The sequence below is a fragment of the Protomyctophum parallelum genome (genome assembly GCF_964188405.1).
Source record: "Protomyctophum parallelum genome assembly, chromosome: 4".
NCBI lineage: Eukaryota > Metazoa > Chordata > Actinopteri > Myctophiformes > Myctophidae > Protomyctophum > Protomyctophum parallelum.
The window spans coordinates 22,085,677-22,111,861 of record NC_139700.1 but is presented as its reverse complement, the minus strand read 5'-3'; the positions used below and the strand labels follow the sequence as shown (position 1 = coordinate 22,111,861).

Below are 26,185 nucleotides of genomic sequence, written 5' to 3'. Positions count from 1 at the left end.
GATGCATTGACTGGACAGCATCACGCGAGATTATAGGTTAGTGGGCTGTGTTCCTGTGTGTTGCTGTGCCTTGTTTATTCTCACAGTGAAAATGCCGGAGTTAGCAGTAGAAAATGTGGTGGTCCACCCCCTGGTTTTGCTCAGCGTGGTCGACCATTTTAATAGGTAAACAAAAAGTAACGACCAAATGATGTGTCTATGCTTGCGATATTTGTTTAGTTGCCTCTAAATCTAGGTCGTTTGCTAACATTACTGCCTTGACTAGCCGCTAAGCTAACCCTGCTAGCCGTGCTGAGTCAGAAGCCCATTGACAGTATAACGTTGGCTAGCTGTCCAAGCTAGTTAGCTAGCTTGCTAACCAGTTCGTTAACTACCCAATCTTTGAAACTTCTATGCGTATTAAAAAGTTGTAATAATAATCCAAATAACATAAATACACACCATACATTTATAACCTAACCACCATTCATTTATAAGGCTAAGACAAAGTGCTTGTGCTGTCTATCTTGATACTGATCAATAAATAATGCTCCCTCACTGACAAGCACTGGACCAGGGCTAAATAATGCTGTGCATCACATGCTGCTATTAACGATCAGTAATGTTTTGTTACTGTTAACACAACTGTTTCTTGTTCTGTTCAATATTACAGAATAGGTAAAGTTGGAAACCAGAAACGAGTAGTTGGGGTTCTTCTGGGGTCTTGGCATAAGAAGATTCTCGATGTGTCAAATTCCTTCGCTGGTGAGTTTCATCCTGACAGTGACAGTGACGTTAAATCATAATCAAGACATTTACATGCACATGATCAAGCCTGTTTATACATTTAGTAGTCATACTCTTATTCAGGAATGTTTAACACCCATAGTTTAAATCAATATTCAGCTATGGATATTGATATTCAGGAGATACTCATTGACGTCACTGTATCTCCTCAGTGCCATTTGATGAGGATGACAAGGATGACTCTGTGTGGTTCTTGGACCATGACTACCTGGAGAACATGTATGGCATGTTCAAGAAAGTCAACGGTAAGACCAATGGGAACATCTACATTGTTTTTATTTAATCTGCAGACATTATTTGGAAGACATTGTGAATGTGAACAATTAAATCATTAATATACAACATCTTCCATTTTCTAGCCAGAGAAAGAATCGTTGGTTGGTACCACACAGGACCAAAACTACACAAGAATGACATTGCCATCAATGAGCTGGTCAAGCAGTACTGCACAAATTCAGTGAGTAGCTTCTTAGTTTACACTGTATATTCTTTAGAAATATTGAATCAATGAAAAGAGCAAAAGCTCTTAACAAGAGCGTGTGACACAATTACTACTATTGGATGATCCATTGGAACACAGGTTCTTTTTTTTTCATTACCTGAAAATGAATAGTTTTGGACATAGAAGGTTAAATAACCTTTCTTGTAAACACCGCGTTCTGACTTATCGTGCGTTAACGCTTAGGTCTACACGGCAATAATGAATTTTGACTCATTTATTCACTCATTTATTTGTGACATAGAAGGTTTCCACCTGCAAGGATTAAAGTTCTCAGTCACCATTACTGGTTTCAGTCATTTGGAATGGATTCCATAGAAGCCATGATGTCTTCTACTACATCATTTTACAACATATTGTTTTAATTCAATTGTTTAGGAAACACAGCATTTAGGACAACATCAGTCCTGAGACGTTGTTTTGCTTTAATTCATGCACCTGCCAGTGACTATATGCTCATATACATTAACATTCCCTCCTTGAATAACTTCACATTTGTATCGTTCCAGGTGTTAGTCATCATTGATGTGAAGCCTAAAGACTTGGGCCTGCCCACAGAAGCGTACTTCTCAGTGGAGGAAATACATGATGTATGAGACAGTGTAACTTTACATTTGCATCACAAAGATGGATATTAAGAGTTAGTTGTCACTGTAAAACATTTCAGACTTGTTCCAAGTGTGTGTGCTTCTATTACTTTTAATGCAAAATTATATAACAAAAAGGCTACTTTTGTGCATCGCTTATCTTGAAATGACACTTAACATTCCATTTGAAAGGGGGATGAACACATTTAATTAATTTACTATGAGACATTCTTTCTTATGTTTCTAAACACATTCCCAACAGTCAAAGTGTGTACTAATCTAAATATTAGATACCTTTTTGATTTCAAAATATATTTTTGTTAATTCTTAATTCTAGAAAAATTACAGATTTCAATCTGATCCTCAATTTGTCTACTGAGTTATATATAAATGGGTAGTAACTATCCTCTGGATACGAGACAACATACATACTCTAAATTAAGTCAACTGTCTTATTTAGCAACATCGATGTGTGTTCAATGATCAGATAATGACCAGAACAGATAACAGATTTGTTTGTAATGGCAATGTTTCTGCCTATCCAGGATGGAACTCCAACTTCAAAGACATTTGAACACGTCACCAGTGAGATCGGTGCAGAGGAGGCAGAGGAAGTAGGAGTTGAGCACTTGCTCAGGTAAATGGAAACAAAGAACACGCATGTAATCATGCATTCACCAGAGGGTTTTGGTGTCTCGCAGGTGCCCAGTTATGTCCACCCCTAAGTGCCCACTCGTCCAGGTGCCCACATGTCCCTAGTGACCAGCTGTTTTTGACCTGACCTGTTGCCACATATACAGTATACATACCCACATACTCTGTATACTGTGTACATACTGTAAAAAGTCACACCCAATTGTTTTGCACTGCTTTTTATTGCTTTTCACAGAGACATCAAGGACACAACAGTAGGCACTCTGTCGCAGCGCATCACCAACCAGGTGCATGGCCTGAAGGGGCTCAACTCCAAGCTACTTGACATTCGGTCCTATCTGGAAAGAGTGACAGCAGGCAAACTGCCCATCAACCATCAGATCGTCTACCAGCTGCAGGATGTCTTCAACCTGCTCCCAGATGTAAATCTACTGGTAAGGTTCTGACTGTGTGTGTGTGTGTGTGTGTGTGAAAAATATTTGGCTGTCAGTGTCCACATAGTTTCTCGTGGACTGTTGCCTCTCGCAATTTTCAAATGCTTCCGCCATACTGACTGGCGCAGCGGAACTACGGAAGCTCTATCATGAGTACGCGATAAAGCATTTCCTCTTTAAAGTCATGCAAATTTATCCTAATATAAATGGTAATCATCTAAGCATCTATAGCTTGTTATTTAGCTGAAATGTAGCCTGAGCTAACGTGTTAGGTTACTGGTCTAGAGGGGCGGGTCGCGGCTGAGATTTGCGCACGCCCTGATTGGATCTCATCGATCTGTCCGTCACCCCCGGCCCCTCCTCTCCCCCCTAGTGCAGCGCTATGTCACATAATTTGGAGCGACGCCCACCCGGAAGGGTTGACTCCCAGTCTCCCACTTTTAGACCAGAGCGGCCAATGCGTTCCTCCAGGCTTTCAATTTTTGCACCAACAAAAATGAAAGCCTGGTACCGAGGCTAGCTGAAATGTAAAGAAAAAAAAAAGAAATGTAAAGAAAATTTAAAATATATTTTTGTGAATGGAAATGGGCAGCTTCCTTACTTTGATTTCAGTGTAGTTCCAGAATCTATATAGCATTCGGAGATTGTGGAATAGTTATATAGAACTAGTGTCCACATATTCAGGTTTTAAGATTTATTTATCTACATGTTGTGTTCCTTATTAACCTGAATATAAGACTCGTGCCCCTCTGGAAATGCAATTGATAGGGTTAGGGTTAGGGGTTGCATCTGTTCCATATCACCGGGAGCAGCAGCTCATTTGCCTTTAAAGCTACAGACAGACATGATACATGGAGACATGCTTCATGTATCAGCTGACTGGTATGTTCAAAGACGTGTTTTTAGGGACCTGAGACTGAATTAACTGCCTGAAAAACAGAAATACCAACCAATGGACGACACTGTTTATTTCCATTTTTATTTAAATGCCAAATGATACTCATGTACAAATGTGTTCACATTTAATTGAATTTAAGTAACACTTTTATAAAAAATATACTGAAAGCATGATTTTATTTAACAGATGTTATTAAACAACCTACCTTGTTATATTGTCTCTGTGAACAATACACAGCATGCCTGTCGCCGTCCAGCTTTAGACAGGCCATACCTCTCTCTTGGAAGCCAGGCCCAGTGGGGTCACATGACAAACAATAGGTTTGACATGGGCTTGACATGTAGCTTGATCAAAAGTAGGTATGCACCGAAAGGGAAATTCTTGGCCGAAACCGAATACCGAATATAGGAAACAGTTGGCCGAAAACCGAATATCCGAATATGATTAATATTATTATATACCTGATTTATGGCAAACGAAATGGTCATGGCAAAAGTTAACTTAAATAATAATCACTATTAATATGGGTCCATAAAACATTTATTCAGCTCTTTCGAATGCATTAATTGCATACACTATTCAGTGATATATTTTCTGCCTATTCGGGCCGAAACCGAATATGTGGCCGAATATTCGGTGCATCACTAATCAAAAGGTTGATTAACAAAAAAAAACATCGCATGGATTCACCTGGGACGTATCCTCAGTGATGTATCCTGAGGTCAACAGGGTTTCGGGTCTCGCAACATCATACCCCTCACTCAGGCGACCCAGCCGGGAGTGATCAAGTCCCGACTTACGTCCCAGTAGCTACCCTCAATCAGTCCCATTTGGGAAAAACCAGGGGCACACAATCCGTTGGAACTACTCCAGAACTACTCTGCCAGGGCTTGGAGGTACACTTCTGGCACATGGAGGGACTAGGCTCTGTGGGTTGTCTCCTGTCCGGGCCCCTCCTACATCTCACCAGGTCCACTCCTGCTCTCACCAGAGCGAGGACCTTTGCGTTGCACCAGAGTCCCAGCACCAGACAGTTCATTCAGGAGTGGTGGGCAATGGTTCCGCAGGGTCATGGTACTGCGGTTCCGCCTGCTGCTTGCATGGCCCTCCTAAAGGCCTCACCAAGGGTTGTTGGGCTTCCTCCTCACGGAGGACACAGGCTGGGGCGCTAACCCATACTGCTCACCCGTTTGCCGTCTACATTCCGGCTGTCACCCGTCTCTCCGGTGGTCACCAGAATATACCTGGTTGTCACATAGTCTAACCATTCCTATGAGTCACTATAAATAGAAGAACTATAACAAAAAACATCGCATGGATGCACCTGGGACGTATCCTCAGTGATGTATCCTGAGGTCAACGGGGTTTCGGGTCTCGCAACATCATACCCCTCACTCAGGCGACCCAGCCGGGAGTGATCAAGTCCCGACTTACGTCCCAGTAGCTACCCTCAATCAGTCCCATTAGGGAAAAACCAGGGGCACACAATCCGTTGGAACTACTCCAGAACTACTCTGCCAGGGCTTGGAGGTACACTTCTGGCACATGGCTCTGTGGGTTGTCTCACCAGGTCCACTCCTGCTCTTACCAGAGCGAGGACCTGTGCGTTGCACCAGAGTCCCAGCACCAGACAGTTCATTCAGGAGTGGTGGGCAATGGTTCCGCAGGGTCATGGTACTGCGGTCAGGGCTCCAGACTAACTTTTTCACAGGTAGCACTGGTGCCACCTACCTTTTCATTTGGTAGCGCCACCAGAAATTAGGTAGCACCATTTTTTTCTTTGTATAGCGTGGTATTATTACATGATCTTATCGTGCCCCCACATAGGGCGCCATTTATTTTTGTAGTGGTTTCCACCATTAAAGGTTTGAATCATAAAACCCCCCTACAAAGGTCACTGTGTGAAAAACAGCAACCTACCTGGTTATACTTCAAAACACTGTAGATGGTTTGAACCCAACACAAAGTCACTCAGTCTAGGCAATATTTATATTCCACACACAGAAAGTCAGTTTAAGGTTTTGTGTTGAAAATTAAATGCAGTCCAAACCTTTGGGATTAATAAAGTGACAATTTGTACAATATCCCATTACGATTATCCAAATTAATTCCTTATTATAATATTTTTACATTTTGGAAAAAATCTTTTGCAATGTGAAGTGCCACCAAATTCTTAATCCTTTTCCTTGTCTTCATGGGCCAAGTTGGCCAACTTGTGAAAGCTTCATACTTTTATTGTGAAGGCAAAAGTTTCTAAATGCTCTCAGAGCTTGCATATCTCCGCGTGCTGAAAATAGCTGATCTACAAGCTCACAACATGTCGCGGACGCGACGCGTTGTGAGCTTGTAGATCAGCCATTTTCAGCACACACTTTGTACGACGAAGAATAAATCAGGCATCAGTGCTCTTCACTCACTGGGAGGGAGATTAATGTATTTTGTTGGCCGATCATCATGTATGGACACAGGCTACCTCCTCGATGCAAACATAACAAGCTTTGGAAGCTATTTTTCGTGGCACATTATATGTTTAATCAAACAACAAGTTTACCTCCTCACTTATTGTTTGGGTCGGGAGCTTACAGTCTATGGTCGGGAGTCGGCTGTCTGTGTAGATCATGACTGATCATCATGCAGTTAGATATGTGCGCTGCGCTCCAGTGAAATTGTACAGCTGAGAAAGATTAGTTAATTTGTGACGGATAAACTGCGTTCAGACCTGAATATATATTCGACTCGGTTCGTCCAGTTTGGACCGCGGCAGGTCGCGCTGCGCCTGTTTGCGCAATTATCGTCTTTGCATTGACTTTGCAGGCAGGCAGAGAGAGAGAAAGAGAGGGGATTCGATTGAGCCAAAACAAAGTAATACTTTATTATCGCACTACTAATAGCCGCCCGGTGCCCGTGCCTCAGTGTTGAGACGGAGTAAAAATAAATAAATAAACGGATCGTTTTTCTTTCTTTTTTCCGCACATTTCCAAGTATCACCGGTGCGACCTCATTAAATTTTAAGTATCACCATAAGAAATTAAGTCGCATATGCGACCTAATAGGTCGCACGCTGGAGCCCTGACTGCGGTTCCGCTTGCTGCTTGCATGGCCCTCCTAAAGGCCTCACCGAGGGTTGTTGGGCTTCCTCCTCACGGAGGACACAGGCTGGGGTGCTAACCCATACTGCTCACCCGGTTGCCGTCTACATTGAATCATGATAGGCCTTCAGGCCAAGGGGCCATTGCTCACATCTCAGCCAGTCGCGACAGACGGAACACCATGGAACACCACAAGCAATATTCTATACAGATTAGCCACATTGGAATACTGTAGTGGGAGATATGAAGACGTTAATCATTAGTCTTCATATCCGGTGCTAACTGCTCCAACGTGTGGCTTTGTGTGTAGGCAATGAAGGCCCGGGAAGTGTGGCATGGCATTGTGAAATCCATCACCTCTAACTTGGTCTATGGACTTTAATGTTTGTTTAGGGCACTAAATCACAACATAAGACATCTGGCCAATATAAGTACAATATGTACATCTTGTAAACATTGACGGAAAAGTGAGGACGCAAATTGCGATTGGCCAGAATGAGATGATGTATGACGATAAGAACGGGTGTGATTTTTAATTTCTGTCTAGTCTTTGTGTCTTGGTTCACCCAAACTACAACACTACAATTTAGTGATGCACCGATGTATTGGCCACACCATCGGTATCGGCAGATATTTGCTGATATCGGTCAATATCGGTATAGGCAAATAATACTGACATTAACCAATGGCAGTAGCCGATATTTAGCTGTTGTTAATAAGCATCCTTTTTTGCGTTATTTATATTGGTGTGTTATCTGCAGCATACAAAGCTGTAGATTCTGAACATTTATTCCTTGTATTGAGATGTATTTGTTTCCCTGGCATAAAAGGGGGAAACAAAAACTAAATAAACCTATATCGGTATTGGCTAAGAATTTCCATATCTGTGCATCCCTATACTACATTTAGTAGTTTAGTATTTCTGTCAAAACATTTAGCTTCCCTTGTTACATTTTGTTTTGTTTTGTATTGTGTTGGTAAGTGTGTTTGCTTAATGCAGAACATGTTTCTACCCCTTGGCAGGATTTCACCAAAGCCTTTTACCTGAAGACCAATGACCAGATGCTGGTGGTCTACCTGGCGTCTCTCATCCGCTCAGTGGTGGCTCTGCACAACCTCATCAACAACAAGATCTCCAACCGAGATGCAGAGAGGAAGGAGGGACAGGAGAAGGAGGAAAGCAAGAAGGAGAAGAAAGATGACAAGGAGAAGAAAGATGAAAAAGAGAAAGAGAAAGGGGACGCCACAAAGAAAGACGAGAAGAAGAAAAAATGAGTGCGTCACCTTTTGCGGTTTTCATCTCAGATTATGCCCTCTTCAACTGGATGGTGCTCTACTTTTCTCCCAAGCCACATCGCTAATGTGGGTCTGCAGCTAAAAGTGGTGCTCTATATGGGGAACGGTGTCATCTGAGATTTGGCCTTGCAATCACAACTGGCACTCATAAGACTGTTATTATTGTACGGATGAGAGGATGATATGTTTGGTCTTTCATGTTCTTGGCTATGAGAATGTGCATTCTGCTCTCAGTCGGTTACTGGTGTTCTACGGTATCTTGGTACAGTCAAATCTGGGGTGTTAATTTGACATTTGTAAAAATGGACCATAAGGGCCCATATGGGTCAGTCACAGTTAGATCAACACTCCAGATTTAGCTGTGTATTATTTTGTAAGATGGAGAAAACGTTTTTGTTTCTGTATCACTCAATAAATTGGGATCACAAAGTGGTTTGTTTACTATTATCAAATATTTTATTAAATTGCCTTTGTCTCAGCATTTGTCATGTGAAAAGAGAATGTTGATGTACAGTACCGGTATATTAACAGTTACATAAAGGTAAATTCAAACTTCTTAACCGGTCCATGGGTGAGAGAAAATGTAATGTAGTATTAATCTCATAACTATAGCTTATGTGTTTGTTGAGTGGTGCAACCCTTACGGAGCTATGTGTGTGGGTGGATGCATCTGAGCCATAGACTGTAAAAAATATGGACAAAGCGTTCCCTGGGTCTAACATGGACGTAAAATGAAGCCTGTAATTCCTTGCACTGTAAGTCGCCATATTTCTAGACCCGTTTGGGCCCAGCTGGCCATTGGCTAGCTCCGTTTGGGCCCAGCTGGCTATTGGCTGGCCCAGACAACGATGCGGGACTTTTCCCGCCCTCCCCCCCTCCCTTTACTCTTTGTTGGTTTTTATTTTGACTGAATGGCTCCCGTTCATAGACTGTAACGGTAGCCACGCCCCTCAGAACATACGCGACTTTATGGTTATTTTTTTAATAAATGGGACCATCATTTTCCAAAAAGAATATTATGACATGAGAAATGAGACTTTAAACTAGTGACTGGAAGCAGAAAGTATTCATGACCATGTTTATTAAGGTAATACAGTCTAGGTGAAGTTGGGCCCAAATACATGGGCCTCTATGGAGCTATGGGTTTTTTTGGGCCCAATGACAGCGCCACAACAGGCCATTATATGAACTTTCAGGAAGTCCCGATTTCCTTAGTGGCTTCACAAAATATCTGTCTGACTGCCCCCCTGATCTGAGCACGAAAACAGCATGGTTGTTTTTCACCACCTGTGTGCAACCTAACGCAAACACACATGCACATATTAACTGTATATATGGTGATTTCGGGTGTGCCAGTACAGTGACAGTACAGTAGAGAGGGACCCCCACACGGTAACTCTGTCGTCTCAACCATTTCGGATGGCGGCTCGCCGGAATCGGCCTGGCCCCCTGAGTGCGTTCCTGTGGGTCTGGAACCCCCCCCCCCGGGACCCCCACACGGAGTTGCACCACTCACTTCACACGGGTGTGATTTTTTTATATTCTTTCTGGTATCTAGAGTGTAGAATCTAGAGTAGGCCTAGAAAGTGCAATTAGTGCATACCTACCTAGGACTACTAGTACCTTCTGGGGGACTACGTGATGTGGTAATAAAGTGCAGCCGTATACACGTACGTAGGCCTACACTACTATATATAAATATAGCGCAGTATGAGGTCACAGTGATCTTGTGTCTAGTGAGTCTGTCCATGGTGTGAACATACCGCGCTGCAGCTCAAAAGACACCGGTTTACCAATTAGATAATTGCCACTTTGAATCGACGTGGAAGGAATATATTGGTAAAATGCGCCCGGTTTTTTAAGTTACGACGGACATTAACAGCTTCTGCAAATGCGTGCTGATGCTCGACGACGAGACTACCGTAGTAAAATGTGCAGCAGTGGTGGGTTGCTTCTGGCAGCCTAAATCAGATTATTGGATAGGTAAAATGGATTGTGACGTAGGGTTTAAACCCCCACTGACATGTTACTGTGTACTACTACAGTAGGCAGTACTGCGTATCGCTGCAACATCCAGACAGTCAACAAAACCAAGAACAAGAGCATGACTGCTCATATATCGCTGTGAGTGGACGGACGAACGGACGAACATAACATGGCTTCCTACCTTCAGGTAAGACACGCAGGTTCAAATGTGTTCTATAGCTACTCAACAGACAGATCTCACGTTTATTTTACTTCAGTGTTTTCTTAACTTGCTCTTCGGTTGTCTGGGTGCGGTTTTGCGCATTTGAATCATGGTCTGCTGCGTGCACTTGGTCATGATCATGGCATGATCAACGACAAGTGAAACATGTTTACGTTTACCCACATCACATATGGGCTTGTAATTCTAAAATTCACAATTGTAAACAGGTGGTTGAGATAGGCTCAATGTCGCTAGGCGACAGCTTATGCGATCACTTTCGCCAATGTTCGCCAATGTCTCGGCACGTTTTTGTGTGTTGTCGTGCCAAACATGATTAAGGTACAGTATTAAGGTGACGTGGGTGATGCCGTTCTGTTACAGATTGCTGATGATGAACGGGGCCACGAGCTGGACCTTTTCTGTGTCCCCAAACATTATGAGGACGATTTGGACAGAGTGATCATCCCCCACGGACTGATCATGGATAGGTAACGCACAGACTGCACAGTCTGACCTTTATTTCTTTCCAAATCAAATCTTTCTCGTGTACCAATTATGCTCTACTGATTTACACATTTGTTAACATTGTAAAAAACAGTGTATATAGGTAGGTGAAAACATTGGCAACATAATTTGTTTAAACAATATACCACACAGTGCACTGCAGTGCATCCTAGTGTTTTTTGCATGGGTGTATAATTTGCATGGGGTAAAAGGCATTACATGTCTGCACTGGCCAGTGCACTGTGCATAATACTGATGTATTATGCAGACCAACGTTTCACTGCTTGTAGTAGGCTACAAGCCTTGTACCTTTGTGAGTTGAGTGAAATAATAAGCTCTCTTGCTTATTGATTTGGTATAGTAACCAATGAAAAAATTGTGTTTTTATCAACTGATTCAATTTCTAATTCACCGTGCATCACCCTCTCCTCTCCATCCTTTCTGTCTCGCCTCTCAGGACAGAACGCCTGGCACGTGATATAGTCCGGGACATGGGGGGACATCACATTGTAGCTCTGTGCGTTCTCAAAGGGGGCTACAAGTTCTTTGCGGACCTGCTGGACTATATCAAAGCCCTGAACCGCAACAGTGATAAATCAGTCCCAATGACGGTGGATTTCATTAGGCTAAAAAGCTACTGTGTAAGCTGCCCTTCTCATTTAATTTCCAGGAACAGCTTTTGCTGATGCTAGATGTGTGATAGAGGGGTGGTGGTAATATCCAAACAAGAAATTAATCATGAAATGAAATGTATCCTGACTGTACAATACAGCTCTTATTATAGTTTGTGAATGCAGCCGACATACAAATTGGAGAATAAATTGTCAAGCTACTAGCAATGCAATCTTTTGGCAAGCTGCCACGGTCACACTGCAATACTGTATATATGATCCGACTACATTGTTGTCCTCAGAATGACAAGTCTACAAACAGTGTCCAAGTCATTGGCGGTGATGAGTTGTCCAACCTAACAGGCAAGGTTAGTACGTTTGGCTCTACGTCGCGTTATTTCATGAAGTGTAGTCATGTCCCTGTACATACAAGGTGTATTTAAATGTTTCCTACCATCTCAATATGTTTTGCTTATTTTCTCTACAGAATGTTTTAATAGTCGAGGTAAGATATGTGTTCTCTTTTGATACAAATACTAAATGTGTTCTATACAGCCATGCATGAACATTCAAGCAATGTTAATCCACCATTTTGAATAGCATTATCAGATAGGCTACAAGCTCTAGAAGTAGGCTATTTGCATATGACAGACCAAATTCTTACATGTAGGGTATGTGAATTATTATTATTATTATTAAAAGACCATACCGGTACTTATTATTTGCAGTTAGGCCTATGTGTGCTTGTCACGTAGTATTTGGAACACTGCCTGCATGCTGCATTGTTTACAATGCACTGCTGCACTGTAAACAAAGCATTACTGCCTGATGTGGCTGTAGTCAGTGCTGTCCTCATTTGTGTTCTTGGTGTGAAACCGTAGGATATTGTGGAGACAGGGAGGACGATGCAGAAGCTACTCTCCCTGCTGAGTGAATGTAATCCAAAAATGGTTAAAGTTGTAAGGTAAGAGCCATCAGATGCAGCTCACAGACCAGGAAGTTGAATTATAGATCTCCAGTCCAGTGTAACTGACTTCAAGGTCATGGTGGCAACAACAGTGCTCTCAGCTAATGGGCACGCCGCGCTTCACTTAAGTACTGTATACTGTACATGTGAGTATGTATGCGAGTGAGTGAGAGGGAACAGCTTAACAGTTAATCTGCCATACTATTACAGTAACTGCACTGAGGAGATGGAGACCAGCTCTCTGATACTGTATATGAAAATTATTGTATGTTCAAGTAATAAGTATGAAGATCTTATCAGGGATTTACTTTGCACAGAGCAACTTTGCACAGAGCAATTTACTGTATATTATCGTGTTGTCTGCACTTTGAATTTGTAAAATTGTTAGCTTAATGGTGTCCATGAAAAGTACTGTGGCAGACATAGTTTGTCTGGTGATTTCCTGTGAGGTAAATTTGCTAGCTGAATGATCACTTTGCTGCAGGGAAGTGGGATGACACTGAGCTCTCAGACAGACTTAATGGCTTACCGTTTGTTAAGAAAAAGTGTTCCAGCAAGTGCATCCCGAGAGCACTGTTGCCATCTGTCCGTATTCAGGCTTTTATGGAACACTGTTTATTGTTTAAAGGTTAATTCCTGTATAATGGATTCCAGTTAATGTCAAAATAGCAGTGCTTGTTCCACATTCCAACTCTGTTGTTTTGTGCTATATAAATGGTGGATTGGATTGACTCATGTTTATGATATTTTTTGTTATTTCAGCCTCCTAGTGAAGAGAACACCTAGGAGCTCAGGGTATAGACCAGACTGTGAGTACCATTTAACTGCCCAGTCATTCATTTCACTGCCCAGTCAATGTGATCTGTAGTCCTATGTGTCTTTGTAGGCAGTAGCTACTAGTTGCAAATGCAACATTTCATGTTCGCATTTGAAAGAATGGTGAGACAGGATGTATTGTTTTACCGCAGTTCGGTTTTTGTAAAGATTTATCCATTTTAGGAAGATGTACTCCACGGGTAGCTGAGCACTTAGTGAATGCCCTGACAGATGCTCGAGATGCCCGCACACTCACACTGCCTGTGTGTGTGTGTGTGTAATACTTTAGGTTGGAGTTGGATCTCTTTAAGATTGTAGCTCCAGGACAGCTGTGAACAGGATACACATTTGACTTCATGCACTAGCAGCTAAAGGGCTAGACGTGCGTTTGTGTGCGCGTGCGATAGATGGAGTATACTGTACTTGCATATAACAGAACAATCACAAAGCAGATAATGCATTACATTACAGTTTGGTATACATTTGAATGTTTTTTATATCTTTCCAGACATTGGTTTTGAGGTGCCTGATGCATTTCTGGTGGGCTATGCTCTGGATTACAACGAGTACTTCAGGGATCTCAGTGTGAGTAGCCTATTCTCAAAATATGACTTCTATGGTATAAAATCAAGTTGGCATTCTATTTGAAATACCTAGACCAAATATAGAAGGGCACATTTATTTACACTCCGGAGAACAGAGACAGTTCTTGAGACATTGATTGTTCCCTTTACATTCTTCGTGTTTACAGCACATCTGCATATTAAAGGATGACGCCAAGGAAAAGTACAAAGTATGAACAGAACTGTGCAGACAATAAATGAAGACGAGGACCACTGTGATGATACTCCTTAACACCCCCCCCCCCCCGTTTTGAATCGGTTATTTTTCTACATGAAGAAAGAATCCACAAAATGTGAATATGTGAGTTACTAAAGTAAGCAAACAGCTTTACCCTTCAAATAGGTGGGTTCAATTATGTATATGTGTTCATGACTTTTTTCATTTTATATTTATTTACAAATCTATGTCAGTTTTGGCCTCTTGAATTATTGTTTTATATTAGTGACTGTAAACAGAACATTGTTATTATGAGTTTGTCACTATTGTTACCAGGGTTTCAGGCTACTGCGATAGTTTCTTTTTGTATAGTCATACAACTGTCAGTCAAATGCAGGTGGCCTTCAGTCTGTGTAACCACAATTGTTTGGTAATGCTGTTTTATCCTCTCGTATCATGCGATAACTGACGTGGAATGTACTTTAAAAATATATTTTATTTGATATTCTCTGTTTTCATGGAGGACCCGTTTACAGCAATATAAATTATGTTGAATCTTCTTGGCGATTGTGTTCTTTGAATGAATGGTTTATTTCGGAGCTTTACCATAACATGAATATAGTCGGCTGCCGGACTTTTGTTTAAAGTGGGAGATTTGGTGTATATAGTTTTTATTGGCCTAAAATATTGTCTATATATTATTAAGGATCCCCATTAGCTGGTGCACACAATAAACATTCCAGTACACATACAATTACAAATACACATTTGTTAAAAAGTCAGTATTCAACTTACATTAGTTCGGATAAAATTTAAATTGCACTTCACTGTATCAAAAGGAATTCTAGATGCTTTTTAAACGTTAATTTACTGTAAATGCAACAGAGGTTTCGAGGCAGGTTATTCCAAAGTGACCATGATCTATAAATAAATGATCTCTTTAGAAATTTATATTTTGGGGCGAGGTAACACAAGCTGCCCATTACTGGAACCTCTAATGTCATGATCATGCACAGTATTACTTTATTACAGTATTACTTTCATCATTCTGAATCCATTCCAAGCATTAGTTTTGCACAAATGTGATGAGGTCAGCATATTTTGGGCAAGTGGCTATGGCTGTTTTTAGCCCAAGGAATGTATTTTGTGCAAAACTAATGCTTGGAATGGATTCAGAATCATAAAAAAACCCTAGTTTGACACATCACATGCTACTTAAAGCAAAAGGAAAACTTTTTTGCCTGCCATAGGATGTTAATGATAGGGTCACAAGAAACCCCTATAAAAAATTGCCCAATATCAACAGCCGGTCAGCAAGTGGATTCATGAATATGACCAATAAAAAATACTTTATACGAAATTTCCCACCCGTCCCCCTCGACTGCCGGACTAATAGATACTACAGTTTTTGATCTACAAATACAGAGGTGGCACCATATACTCGAAGTGTAGGCTGATTATATCAATGCCTATAACAACTAGAAAATTCGCAATTTAAAAAAATTGCAGAGTGTGGTTGCCGCAGTGGCTTACATATGCCCCTCCCACTAGTATTGCCAGCCAATTACAATTTCAAGTCACGCCTTAGATCATGCGTAAGTAATTCGGAGGGGATTTAACCCCCGAAATTCATGTTTTTGCGACAAACGGTTACATTTCTCGCATTTGCGGCGCCCCCTATGGATGAAAATGGAATTGCTTTTAGAACGTGGTTGATTGAACCACCCCGGACATGTGATTGAAATGTGGGATGGATTGGACATTCCGTTCGTGATTTATGGCATTTTTTGTGATATAGGCCCCTCCTACTAACTTCGGAAGAGGATTACGGCCGAACGATACGCACTTTCAAAATTCTGCAGTTCAGTTTTAATTGGATGGGTCCAGAGATCACGTGTGCCGATTTCTGTGAGATTTGAACAAAATCTGTAGGAGGAAAAGCAAAAAGTGTGTTTTGGACAAAATTCAAAATGGCGGAAAATCTATCATGGCGGAAATGGGCGTGGCCTATATGGGGAGATGCGTCATGACCCAAGGAATCCAGGGAAAAAATATTTTTTATTTTACGACCTACGGTTCAAGAGTTATAAGCCAAAAGGTAAAGTGGGCTGTTATAGCGCCACCATGAGGCCGACCGATAAAATGTTAGGGTTAAATAATTTTAGGGATAATGTTGAATTATCCCTAAAAGTTTTGTAACTATAGTGATTACAGTCTCCGAGGAACAAATACTTGAATGTGAATTTTTGCCTTTTCCCATTCATGTCAATGGGGAAATTTAAAAATCACTTTCACCTAGAAACTACATTCACACTTTGTTATTCAGCTTACTGTGGAGACACATGCTGGAACTTTTTAGTATTGAGTTTGTGCTTGAAATGTACTGTAATTCGACAATCAATCAATCCATCACTGACCTTGAGCAGTATAAATGACCTTCAAAAGATTAGTAAATGACCTTCACCAGTATATATGACCTTCACCAGTATATATGACCTTGACCAGTATAAATGACCTTGACCAGTATGCGGTCCGTGACCATGGACTATAGCCTCTCTTTTCCGCGATTTTCACCTCTTTTTTTTCAAATCCTCCGAAATCGAAAAAAAACGACATGACCATGGATTAATGACCTTGACATGTATAAATGACCTTCACCAGTATAAATGACCTTGATCAGTATAAATGACCTTCACCAGTATAAATGACCTTGATCAGTATAAATGACCTTGACCAGTATAAATGACCTTGACCAGTATAAAGTACCTTGACCAGTATGCAGTCCGACACCATGGACTATAGCCCTTCACTTTTCCGCGATTTTCACCTTTTTTAAAATCCTCAACAATGATGAAGAATCGCGCACTATAGCGCGCCGCTCAATGACCTCTGAGACCATGGACCAATGAACCATGTAAATACAACACATTGAGCAGGGCACTGCAGGGAGTTGAACCCCGTTCAATGAACCATGTAAATACAACACATTGAGCAGGGCACTGCAGGGAGTTGAACCCCGTTCAATGAACCATGTAAATACAACACATTGAGCAGGGCACTGCAGGGAGTTCAACCCCGTTCAATGAACCATGTAAATACAACACATTGAGCAGGGCACTGCAGGGAGTTCAACCCCGTTCCGGTAAACCAGAAGTACGACACCAGTGCCTTAGGTTTTGTGTTGTCCTTTACAGGTCCTTTCGTTGAAATGTAAATTTTACATTTCAAACAGTAAAGTAATATATAAAGAAGAGAAACACAAAAGCACAAAAATAACATTTTCGAATTACCTTTGCTTTGATTTTTTAAACTTTCTCTTTTGCCGACCTCCCACATTTCATTCGATGATTAACAAAAAACAGTGTTGGATCTGTAAGGATCCATTTGGTTACACGTGCGTGCGTGTGTACATGCTTCGATAACCAGTGTTGGACCTGTAAGGGTCAATTTGGTTACATGTGTTACACTCTCAGAGTTAAAGACCTGTAAGGGTCTATTTGGTTACATGTGTTACACTCTCAGAATGACAGACCTGTAAGGGTCCATTTGGTTACATGTGTTACACTCTCAGACTTACAGACATGGACCAAATGGTCCATTTGGTTACACTAGACCTGTACGTGCCCGTCGGCCACCATATATACTCTCAGAGTTAGAGCTGTAAGGGTCCATTTGGTTACATGTGTTACACTCTCAGAGTTACATTTGGTTAGCGTGTGCATGCACATGTGCGCCCGTGCGTGTGTAGGTGCATGTGTGTGTGCGTGTGTGCACGCTTCAATGACCACTGTTGGACCCCATGGGGATCAAGGACCTCAGGGAGCCACCCATAATTCACAACGATCACAGCGAACTCTGTTGCGTCACAACTGGTGGCCAACAGTCATAACCAACACCGCCGCCGACCCACAGGAGAATACCATCGCACAGTGGTATCAGACCAACCACAATCAGCCAGCCCTCAAACCAAACCCTTCGACCTAGAAGAACTCGAAACTGCAATGGGAAAGTTGAGCACCTGGGACCTAACGCAAAGACCTGGCTCGTGGGGATACTGAATAAATGCATGGCACAGAAAACCACCTTGACCAATATCAATGACCTTGAGCAGTATAAATTACCTTCAATAAGACTAGTAAATTACCTTGACCAGTATAAATGACCTTGACAAGTACAAATGACCTTGACCAGTATAAATGACCTTCACCAGTAGAAATGACCGTGACCAGTATATGACTGTGACCAGTATACATGACCTTCAAGAGACTATAGTAAATGACCGTGACCAGTATAAATGACCTTTATAAGACTAGTAAATGATCTTCACCAGTATAAATGACCTTGACCAGTATGCGGTCCGTGACCATGGACTATAGCCTTTTGCTTTTCCTTGATTTTCACCTTTAAAAAATCCTCAACAATGATGAAGAATCGCACACTATAGCGCGCCGCTCAATGACCTGAGACCATGGACCAATGAATGAAATACAACACATTGAGCAGGGCACTGCAGGGAGTTGAACCCCGTTCCGGTAAACCAGAAGTCCGACACCAGTGCCTTAGTTTTTGTGTTGTTGTTCATTTAAAGGTCCAGGTGTGCATACGCATGTGCCCCTGTGTGTGTAGGTGCATGTGTGCATGTGTGTGCACGCTTCAATGACCACTGTTGGACCCAATGGCGATCAAGGACCTCAGGGAGCCACCCATAATTCACAACGGTCACAGCGAACTCTGTTGCATCACAACTGGTGGCCAACAGTCGTAACCAACACCGCCACGACCCACAGGAGAATACCATCGCACAGTGGTATCAGACCAACCACAATCAGCCAGCCCTCAAACCAAACCCTTCGACCTAGAAGAACTCAAAACTGCAATGGGAAAGTTGAAACCCGGAAAAGCAGCAGGGATTGATGACATACTGGCAGAAATTATACAGCACCTGGAACCTAACGCAAAGACCTGGCTCGTGGGGATGCTGAACACATGCATGGCACAGAAAACCATCCCTTCTGTCTGGAGAAAAGCCAAAGTGGTTGCAATCCCCAAACCTGGCAAAGACCCATCATCCTCAAAGAGCTACCGACCCATTTCCCTCCTCTGCATCACCTACAAGAGAGGCTGCTACTCCAACGCCTCATACCACTCATAGACACCAAGCTGACTAAAGACCAAGCTGGTTTCCGTCCCGTCCTGTGCTGGACAGAGCTCAACCTCACCCAACACATTGAGGATGGGTTTGAGGGAAAACAAATAACTGGAGCAGCAACTGGAGGGCGAAGCAAGCACGCAGGCAGCTTGTGCCTGCCTGCGTGCCTGCCTGCCTTCCTCATGTGGAAGCTGCATAGTTGAGTTTGTGTGTGTGTTTCTTTTTCTGTCTTTCTTTCTTAGGACGAAGATCAAGGTAGACGCCGTTGGAAGGCTCAACACAAGCCGATGCCCCTAGAGATCCATCCCAAAGCTTCCCTCAGGGAGTCCAGCAAGCCAGCTAGCCAGCAAGCCCGCCCAGTCAGCCAACGCAGCCAGCCAGCTCCGCCAGTCAGCCAGTGTAGAAAGTCAGGCTGCCAAGCCAGCGCACATCAGCCCTCGCAGTCAACCATTGTAGCCATACCAGCCTTGCTCAGTCAGCTCAGCCAGGCCTCTCTCGAGGCCTGGCTCTCTGTCTGCCTGGCCCGGTCTGCCCCGCCCTGCCTTGCAGCAACAGAACCAGCCTTGCTGGCAAGCCAGCCAGCTCAGAATACGAGCTCAGCAAGCCAGCGCAGCTGGCAAGCACGCAGTTAGTCTAAACCAGTTTCAGACTGGCAGGCCAAGGCAGACAGACAGGAAGACCGAGGCGCCTAGGCAGGCAGACAGGCCAGGAAGGCAACAAAGTGCAGGCAGGGGGACTGTCCGGCCTAAGGCTGCGCTGCAAGGGTTGGAGCCTGGCCAGCTCCTGCTGGTCTAGACTGAGTGGCTGTGGCTGCACAGTAAGGCTGCGGTAACCTAGTCTGGGCTTGCTGCTGCACTGGCTTGCTCAGCTCGCATTCTGAGCTGGCTGGCTTTCCAGAAAGGCTGGTTCTGTTGCTGCAAGGCAGGGCAGGGCAGACCGGGCCAGGCAGACAGAGAGCCAGGCCTCAAGAGAGGCCTGGCTGAGCTGACTGAGCAAGGCTGGTATGGCTGCAATGGCTGACTGCAAGGGCTGATATGCTCTGGCTTGGCAGCCTGACTTTCTACACTGGCTGACTGGCGGAGCTGACTGGCTGCGTTGGCTGACTGGGCAGGCTTGCTGGCTAGCTGGCTTGCTGTGCTCCCTGAGGGAAGCTTTGGGATGGATCTCTAGGGGCATCGGCTAGTGTTGAGCCTTCCTATGGCGTCTACCTTGATCTCCGTCCTAAGAAAGAAAGACAGAAAAAGAAAGACACACAAACCCAACTATGCAGCTTCCACCTGAGGAACCGAGACGCGAGAAAAGAACTGAGCGTCACTTGGGATGGTCACAAACTCTCCAACCATACCCACCCCATGTATCTTGGAGTTACACTGGACAGGACACTCTTCTTCAAAAAAACACCTGGAGAACACAAAAGCCACGGTCAACACCCACAATAACATCCTGTGAAAACTAGTGAACTCCCAAGTGGGGCGCAGACCCACAAACAATCCGTGCAACTGCCATGGCCCTGTCTTTCTCTACAGCAGAGTATGCCTGCTCAAGCTGGAGCCGATCACGTCACACCAAATTGGTCGACACAGCCCTAAATGACACCTGTCGCATCATCACGGGATGGGTCAAGACAACACCTGTCCCGTCCGTGCCTTTATGCGCTAGCCGGCACCTCCCCCCGCACATCAGACGACTGTGTAACGCTCAAGATGAATGGAAAACACAGGAGATAGACAGTGAAGTCTGGAATGAAATGATAGAGAACACCTCACACACACAGTTTCCTTTCGTGGCCGTTTACATTCGAGGGTCGCCGGTCCTCTCGAACGGAACAGTTTAACGTCATGCCCAGGACGAAAAGATATAGAGAACACCATAATGACAAATAACAGCAGGAAGGCATGGGCCACAATCCACCGTCTTGGCAAAGACCACACCACCCATAATTCACAACGGTCACAGCAAACTCTGTTGCATCACAACTGGTGTAGGTATTGGATGGAGCCCGCACACCACAGGTATAAGAAAGACGTGATGCAGAGGAGGGAAATGGGTCGGTAGCTCTTCGGGGATAATGGGTCTTTGCCAGGTTTAGGGATTGCAACTACTCCAGCCTTTTTCCAAACAGAAGGGATGGTTTTCTGTGCTATGCATGTGTTCAGCATCCCCACAAGCCAGGTCCTTGCGATAGGTCCCAGGTGCTGTATCATTTCTGCAAGTATGCCATCAATCCCTGTTGCTTTTCCGGGTTTCAACTTTCCCATTGCAGTTTCACGTTCTTCTAAGTCGAAGGGTTTGGTTTGAGGGCTGGCTGATTGTGGTTGGTCTGATACCACTGTGCGATGGTATTCTATGTGGGTCGGTGGCGGTGTTGGTTACAACTGTTGGCCACCAGTTGTGACCAAGACCGCCACCGACCCACAGGAGAATACCATCGCACAGTGGTATCAGACCAACCACAATCAGCCAGCCCTCAAACCAAACCCTTCGACCTAGAAGAACTTGAAACTGCAATGGGAAAGTTGAAACCCGGAAAAGCAGCAGGGATTGATGACCTACTGGCAGAAATGTTACAGCACCTGGGACCCAACGCAAAGACCTGGCTTGTGGGCATGCTGAACACATGCATAGCACAGAAAACCATCCCTTCTGTCTGGGAAAAGGCCAAAGTGGTTGCAATCCCTAAACCTGGCAAAGACCCATTATCCACAAAGAGCTACCGACCCATTTCCCTCTGCATCACCTACAAGGCTATATGAGAAGCTGCTACTCCAACGCCTTGTTGCCACTCATAGATACCAAGCTGACTAAAGACCAAGCTGGTTTCCGTCCCAGCCGCTCCTGTGCTGGACAGAGCTCAACCTCACCCAACACATTGAGGATGGGTTTGAGGGGAAACAAATAACTGGAGCAGCATTCAGAGATCTCTCTGCTGCCTACGACACTGTCCAACACCGCACAATGGTCAGGAAAAGCCTCCTCAACAACAGGCGCTTCTATGTCCAGTTAAATGACCAGAGGAGTAAATGGAAAGCCCAAAAGAACGGCCTCCAACAAGGTAGCGTGCTCGCCCCCCTCCTTTTCAATATCTACACAAACGACCAGTCACTACCCAATGCCTAATGCCAGCGTTTCATCTACGCCGACAACCTCTGCATTACGACCCAACAAGCAGACTTCCAGAAGATTGAGTCTGTCCTTGAAAGTGCCCTCCAAGAAATGTCAAGCTACTACAATACAACCACCTGAAACCCAACCTATAGAGAACACCTCACACACACATAATTTCCTTTCGTGGCCGTTTACATTCGAGGGTCGCTGGTCCTCTCGAACGGAACAGTTTAACGTCATGCCCAGGACGAAAAGATATAGAGAACACCAACATGTCAAATAACAGCAGGAAGGCATGGGCCACAATCCACCGTCTTGGCAAAAACCACACCACCCATAATTCACAACGGTCACAGCAAACTCTGTTGCATCACAACTGGTGTAGGTATTGGATGGAGCCCGCACACCACAGGTATAAGAAAGACGTTCTTTGTTGAAATACTGACAGCGTTTCGATCCATTTGATCTTCATCAGGTCATGTGTACACAAAACATACACTTTTATACTAAGGGAGTGCCCCCATTAAACAATCAAAATACCACATTTTGGTGCCCCTCCCATCACTGCAGGTGTGACACGTCAACCCTGAGTGAGTAGGTGGGGACCCAGACATATTGATGTAAATATAGTCTGTTCAGAAATTGTAGTGCCTCTCATAGAGCTTGTAGGTGATGCAGAGGAGGGAAATGGGTCGGTAGCTCTTCGGGGATAATGGGTCTTTGCCAGGTTTAGGGATTGCAACTACTCCAGCCTTTTTCCAAACAGAAGGGATGGTTTTCTGTGCTATGCATGTGTTCAGCATCCCCACAAGCCAGGTCCTTGCGATAGGTCCCAGGTGCTGTATCATTTCTGCCAGTATGCCATCAATCCCTGCTGCTTTTCCGGGTTTCAACTTTCCCATTGCAGTTTCACGTTCTTCTAAGTCGAAGGGTTTGGTTTGAGGGCTGGCTGATTGTGGTTGGTCTGATACCACTGTGCGATGGTATTCTATGTGGGTCGGTGGCGGTGTTGGTTACAACTGTTGGCCACCAGTTGTGACCAAGACCGCCACCGACCCACAGGAGAATACCATCGCACAGTGGTATCAGACCAACCACAATCAGCCAGCCCTCAAACCAAACCCTTCGACCTAGAAGAACTTGAAACTGCAATGGGAAAGTTGAAACCCGGAAAAGCAGCAGGGATTAATGACCTACTGGCAGAAATGTTACAGCACCTGGGACCCAACGCAAAGACCTGGCTTGTGGGGATGCTGAACACATGCATAGCACAGAAAACCATCCCTTCTGTCTGGGAAAAGGCCAAAGTGGTTGCAATCCCTAAACCTGGCAAAGACCCATTATCCACAAAGAGCTACCGACCCATTTCCCTCTGCATCACCTACAAGGCTATATGAGAAGCTGCTACTCCAACGCCTTGTTGCCACTCATAGATACCAAGCTGACTAAAGACCAAGCTGGTTTCCGTCCCAGCCGCTCCTGTGCTGGACAGAGCTCAACCTCACCCAACACATTGAGGATGGGTTTGAGGGGAAACAAATAACTGGAGCAGCATTCAGAGATCTCTCTGCTGCCTACGACACTGTCCAACACCGCACAATGGTCAGGAAAAGCCTCCTCAACAACAGGCGCTTCTATGTCTAGTTAAATGACCAGAGGAGTAAATGGAAAGCCCAAAAGAACGGCCTCCAACAAGGTAGCGTGCTCGCCCCCCTCCTTTTCAATATCTACACAAACGACCAGCCACTACCCAATGCCTAATGCCAGCGTTTCATCTACGCCGACAACCTCTGCATTACGACCCAACAAGCAGACTTCCAGAAGATTGAGTCTGTCCTTGAAAGTGCCCTCCAAGAAATGTCAAGCTACTACAATACAACCACCTGAAACCCAACCTATAGAGAACACCTCACACACACATAATTTCCTTTCGTGGCCGTTTACTTTCGAGGGTCGCTGGTCCTCTCGAACGGAACAGTTTAACGTCATGCCCAGGACGAAAAGATATAGAGAACACCAACATGTCAAATAACAGCAGGAAGGCATGGGCCACAATCCACCGTCTTGGCAAAAACCACACCACCCATAATTCACAACGGTCACAGCAAACTCTGTTGCATCACAACTGGTGTAGGTATTGGATGGAGCCCGCACACCACAGGTATAAGAAAGACGTTCTTTGTTGAAATACTGACAGCGTTTCGATCCATTTGATCTTCATCAGGTCATGTGTACACAAAACATACACTTTTATACTAAGGGAGTGCCCCCATTAAACAATCAAAATACCACATTTTGGTGCCCCTCCCATCACTGCAGGTGTGACACGTCAACCCTGAGTGAGTAGGTGGGGACCCAGACATATTGATGTAAATATAGTCTGTTCAGAAATTGTAGTGCCTCTCATAGAGCTTGTAGGTGATGCAGAGGAGGGAAATGGGTCGGTAGCTCTTCGGGGATAATGGGTCTTTGCCAGGTTTAGGGATTGCAACTACTCCAGCCTTTTTCCAAACAGAAGGGATGGTTTTCTGTGCTATGCATGTGTTCAGCATCCCCACAAGCCAGGTCCTTGCGATAGGTCCCAGGTGCTGTATCATTTCTGCCAGTATGCCATCAATCCCTGCTGCTTTTCCGGGTTTCAACTTTCCCATTGCAGTTTCACGTTCTTCTAAGTCGAAGGGTTTGGTTTGAGGGCTGGCTGATTGTGGTTGGTCTGATACCACTGTGCGATGGTATTCTATGTGAGTCGGTGGCGGTGTTGGTTACAACTGTTGGCCACCAGTTGTGACCAAGACCGCCACCGACCCACAGGAGAATACCATTGCGCAGTGGTATCAGACCAAGCACAATCAGCCAGCCCTCAAACCAAACCCTTCGACCTAGAAGAACTTGAAACTGCAATGGGAAAGTTGAAACCCGGAAAAGCAGCAGGGATTGATGACCTACTGGCAGAAATGTTACAGCACCTGGGACCCAACGCAAAGACCTGGCTTGTGGGGATGCTGAACACATGCATAGCACAGAAAACCATCCCTTCTGTCTGGGAAAAGGCCAAAGTGGTTGCAATCCTTAAACCTGGCAAAGACCCATTATCCACAAAGAGCTACCGACCCATTTCCCTCCTCTGCATCACCTAGAAGAGAGGCTGCTACTCCAACGCCTCTTGCCACTCATAGACACCAAGCTGACTAAAGACCAAGGTGGTTTCCGTCCTGGCCGCTCCTGTGCTGGACAGAGCTCAACCTCAACCAACACATTGAGGATGGGTTTGAGGGAAAACAAATAACTGGAGCAGCATTCAGAGATCTCTCTGCTGCCTACGACACTGTCCAACACCGCACAATGGTCAGGAAAAGCCTCCTCAACAACAGGCGCTTCTATGTCCAGTTAAATGACCAGAGGAGTAAATGGAAAGCCCAAAAGAACGGCCTACCACAAGGTAGCCTGCTCGCCCCCTCCTTTTCAATATCTACACAAACGTCCAGCCACTACCCAAAGTAGTAGTACTGGAATGAAATGATAGAGAACACCTCACACACACATAGTTTCCTTTCGTGGCTGTTTACATTCGAGGGTCGCCGGTCCTCTCGAACGGAACAGTTTAACGTCATGCCCAGGACGAAAAGATATAGAGAACACCAACAAGACAAATAACAGCAGGAAGGCATGGGCCACAATCCACCGTCTTGGGGAAAAAATAGCTGATCAATAAGCCCCAAACGCGTTGCACTGCGACGCGTTTTGAGCTTGTACATCGGCTATTTTTGCTACAACAGTAATATGCAACGTGGCCCTCTGGAGTGAGAGTGGAAATATAGTGGA

General features: G+C 44.3%; 2 protein-coding genes across 2 annotated transcripts; both read left to right on the top strand.

Annotated features, from left to right (window-relative positions):
• Window positions 1-19: 19 nt before the first annotated feature.
• On the top strand, window positions 20-8,675 carry LOC310857858 (26S proteasome non-ATPase regulatory subunit 7). Its single transcript, XM_083763811.1, has 8 exons — window positions 20-165; window positions 653-744; window positions 939-1,031; window positions 1,146-1,243; window positions 1,795-1,875; window positions 2,418-2,509; window positions 2,762-2,960; window positions 7,971-8,675. Exons 1-8 carry the CDS (start codon window positions 92-94, stop codon window positions 8,220-8,222), a joined length of 981 nt encoding a protein of 326 aa, XP_083619937.1. The 5' UTR covers window positions 20-91; the 3' UTR covers window positions 8,223-8,675.
• A 1,309-nt stretch (window positions 8,676-9,984) lies between these two features.
• hprt1l (hypoxanthine phosphoribosyltransferase 1, like) lies at window positions 9,985-14,635 on the top strand. Its single transcript, XM_083762540.1, has 9 exons — window positions 9,985-10,416; window positions 10,813-10,919; window positions 11,393-11,576; window positions 11,849-11,914; window positions 12,034-12,051; window positions 12,428-12,510; window positions 13,276-13,322; window positions 13,838-13,914; window positions 14,081-14,635. The coding sequence occupies exons 1-9, from the start codon at window positions 10,399-10,401 to the stop codon at window positions 14,126-14,128; spliced, it is 648 nt and encodes a 215-aa protein (XP_083618666.1). The 5' UTR covers window positions 9,985-10,398; the 3' UTR covers window positions 14,129-14,635.
• The last annotated feature ends 11,550 nt before the right edge of the window (window positions 14,636-26,185 follow it).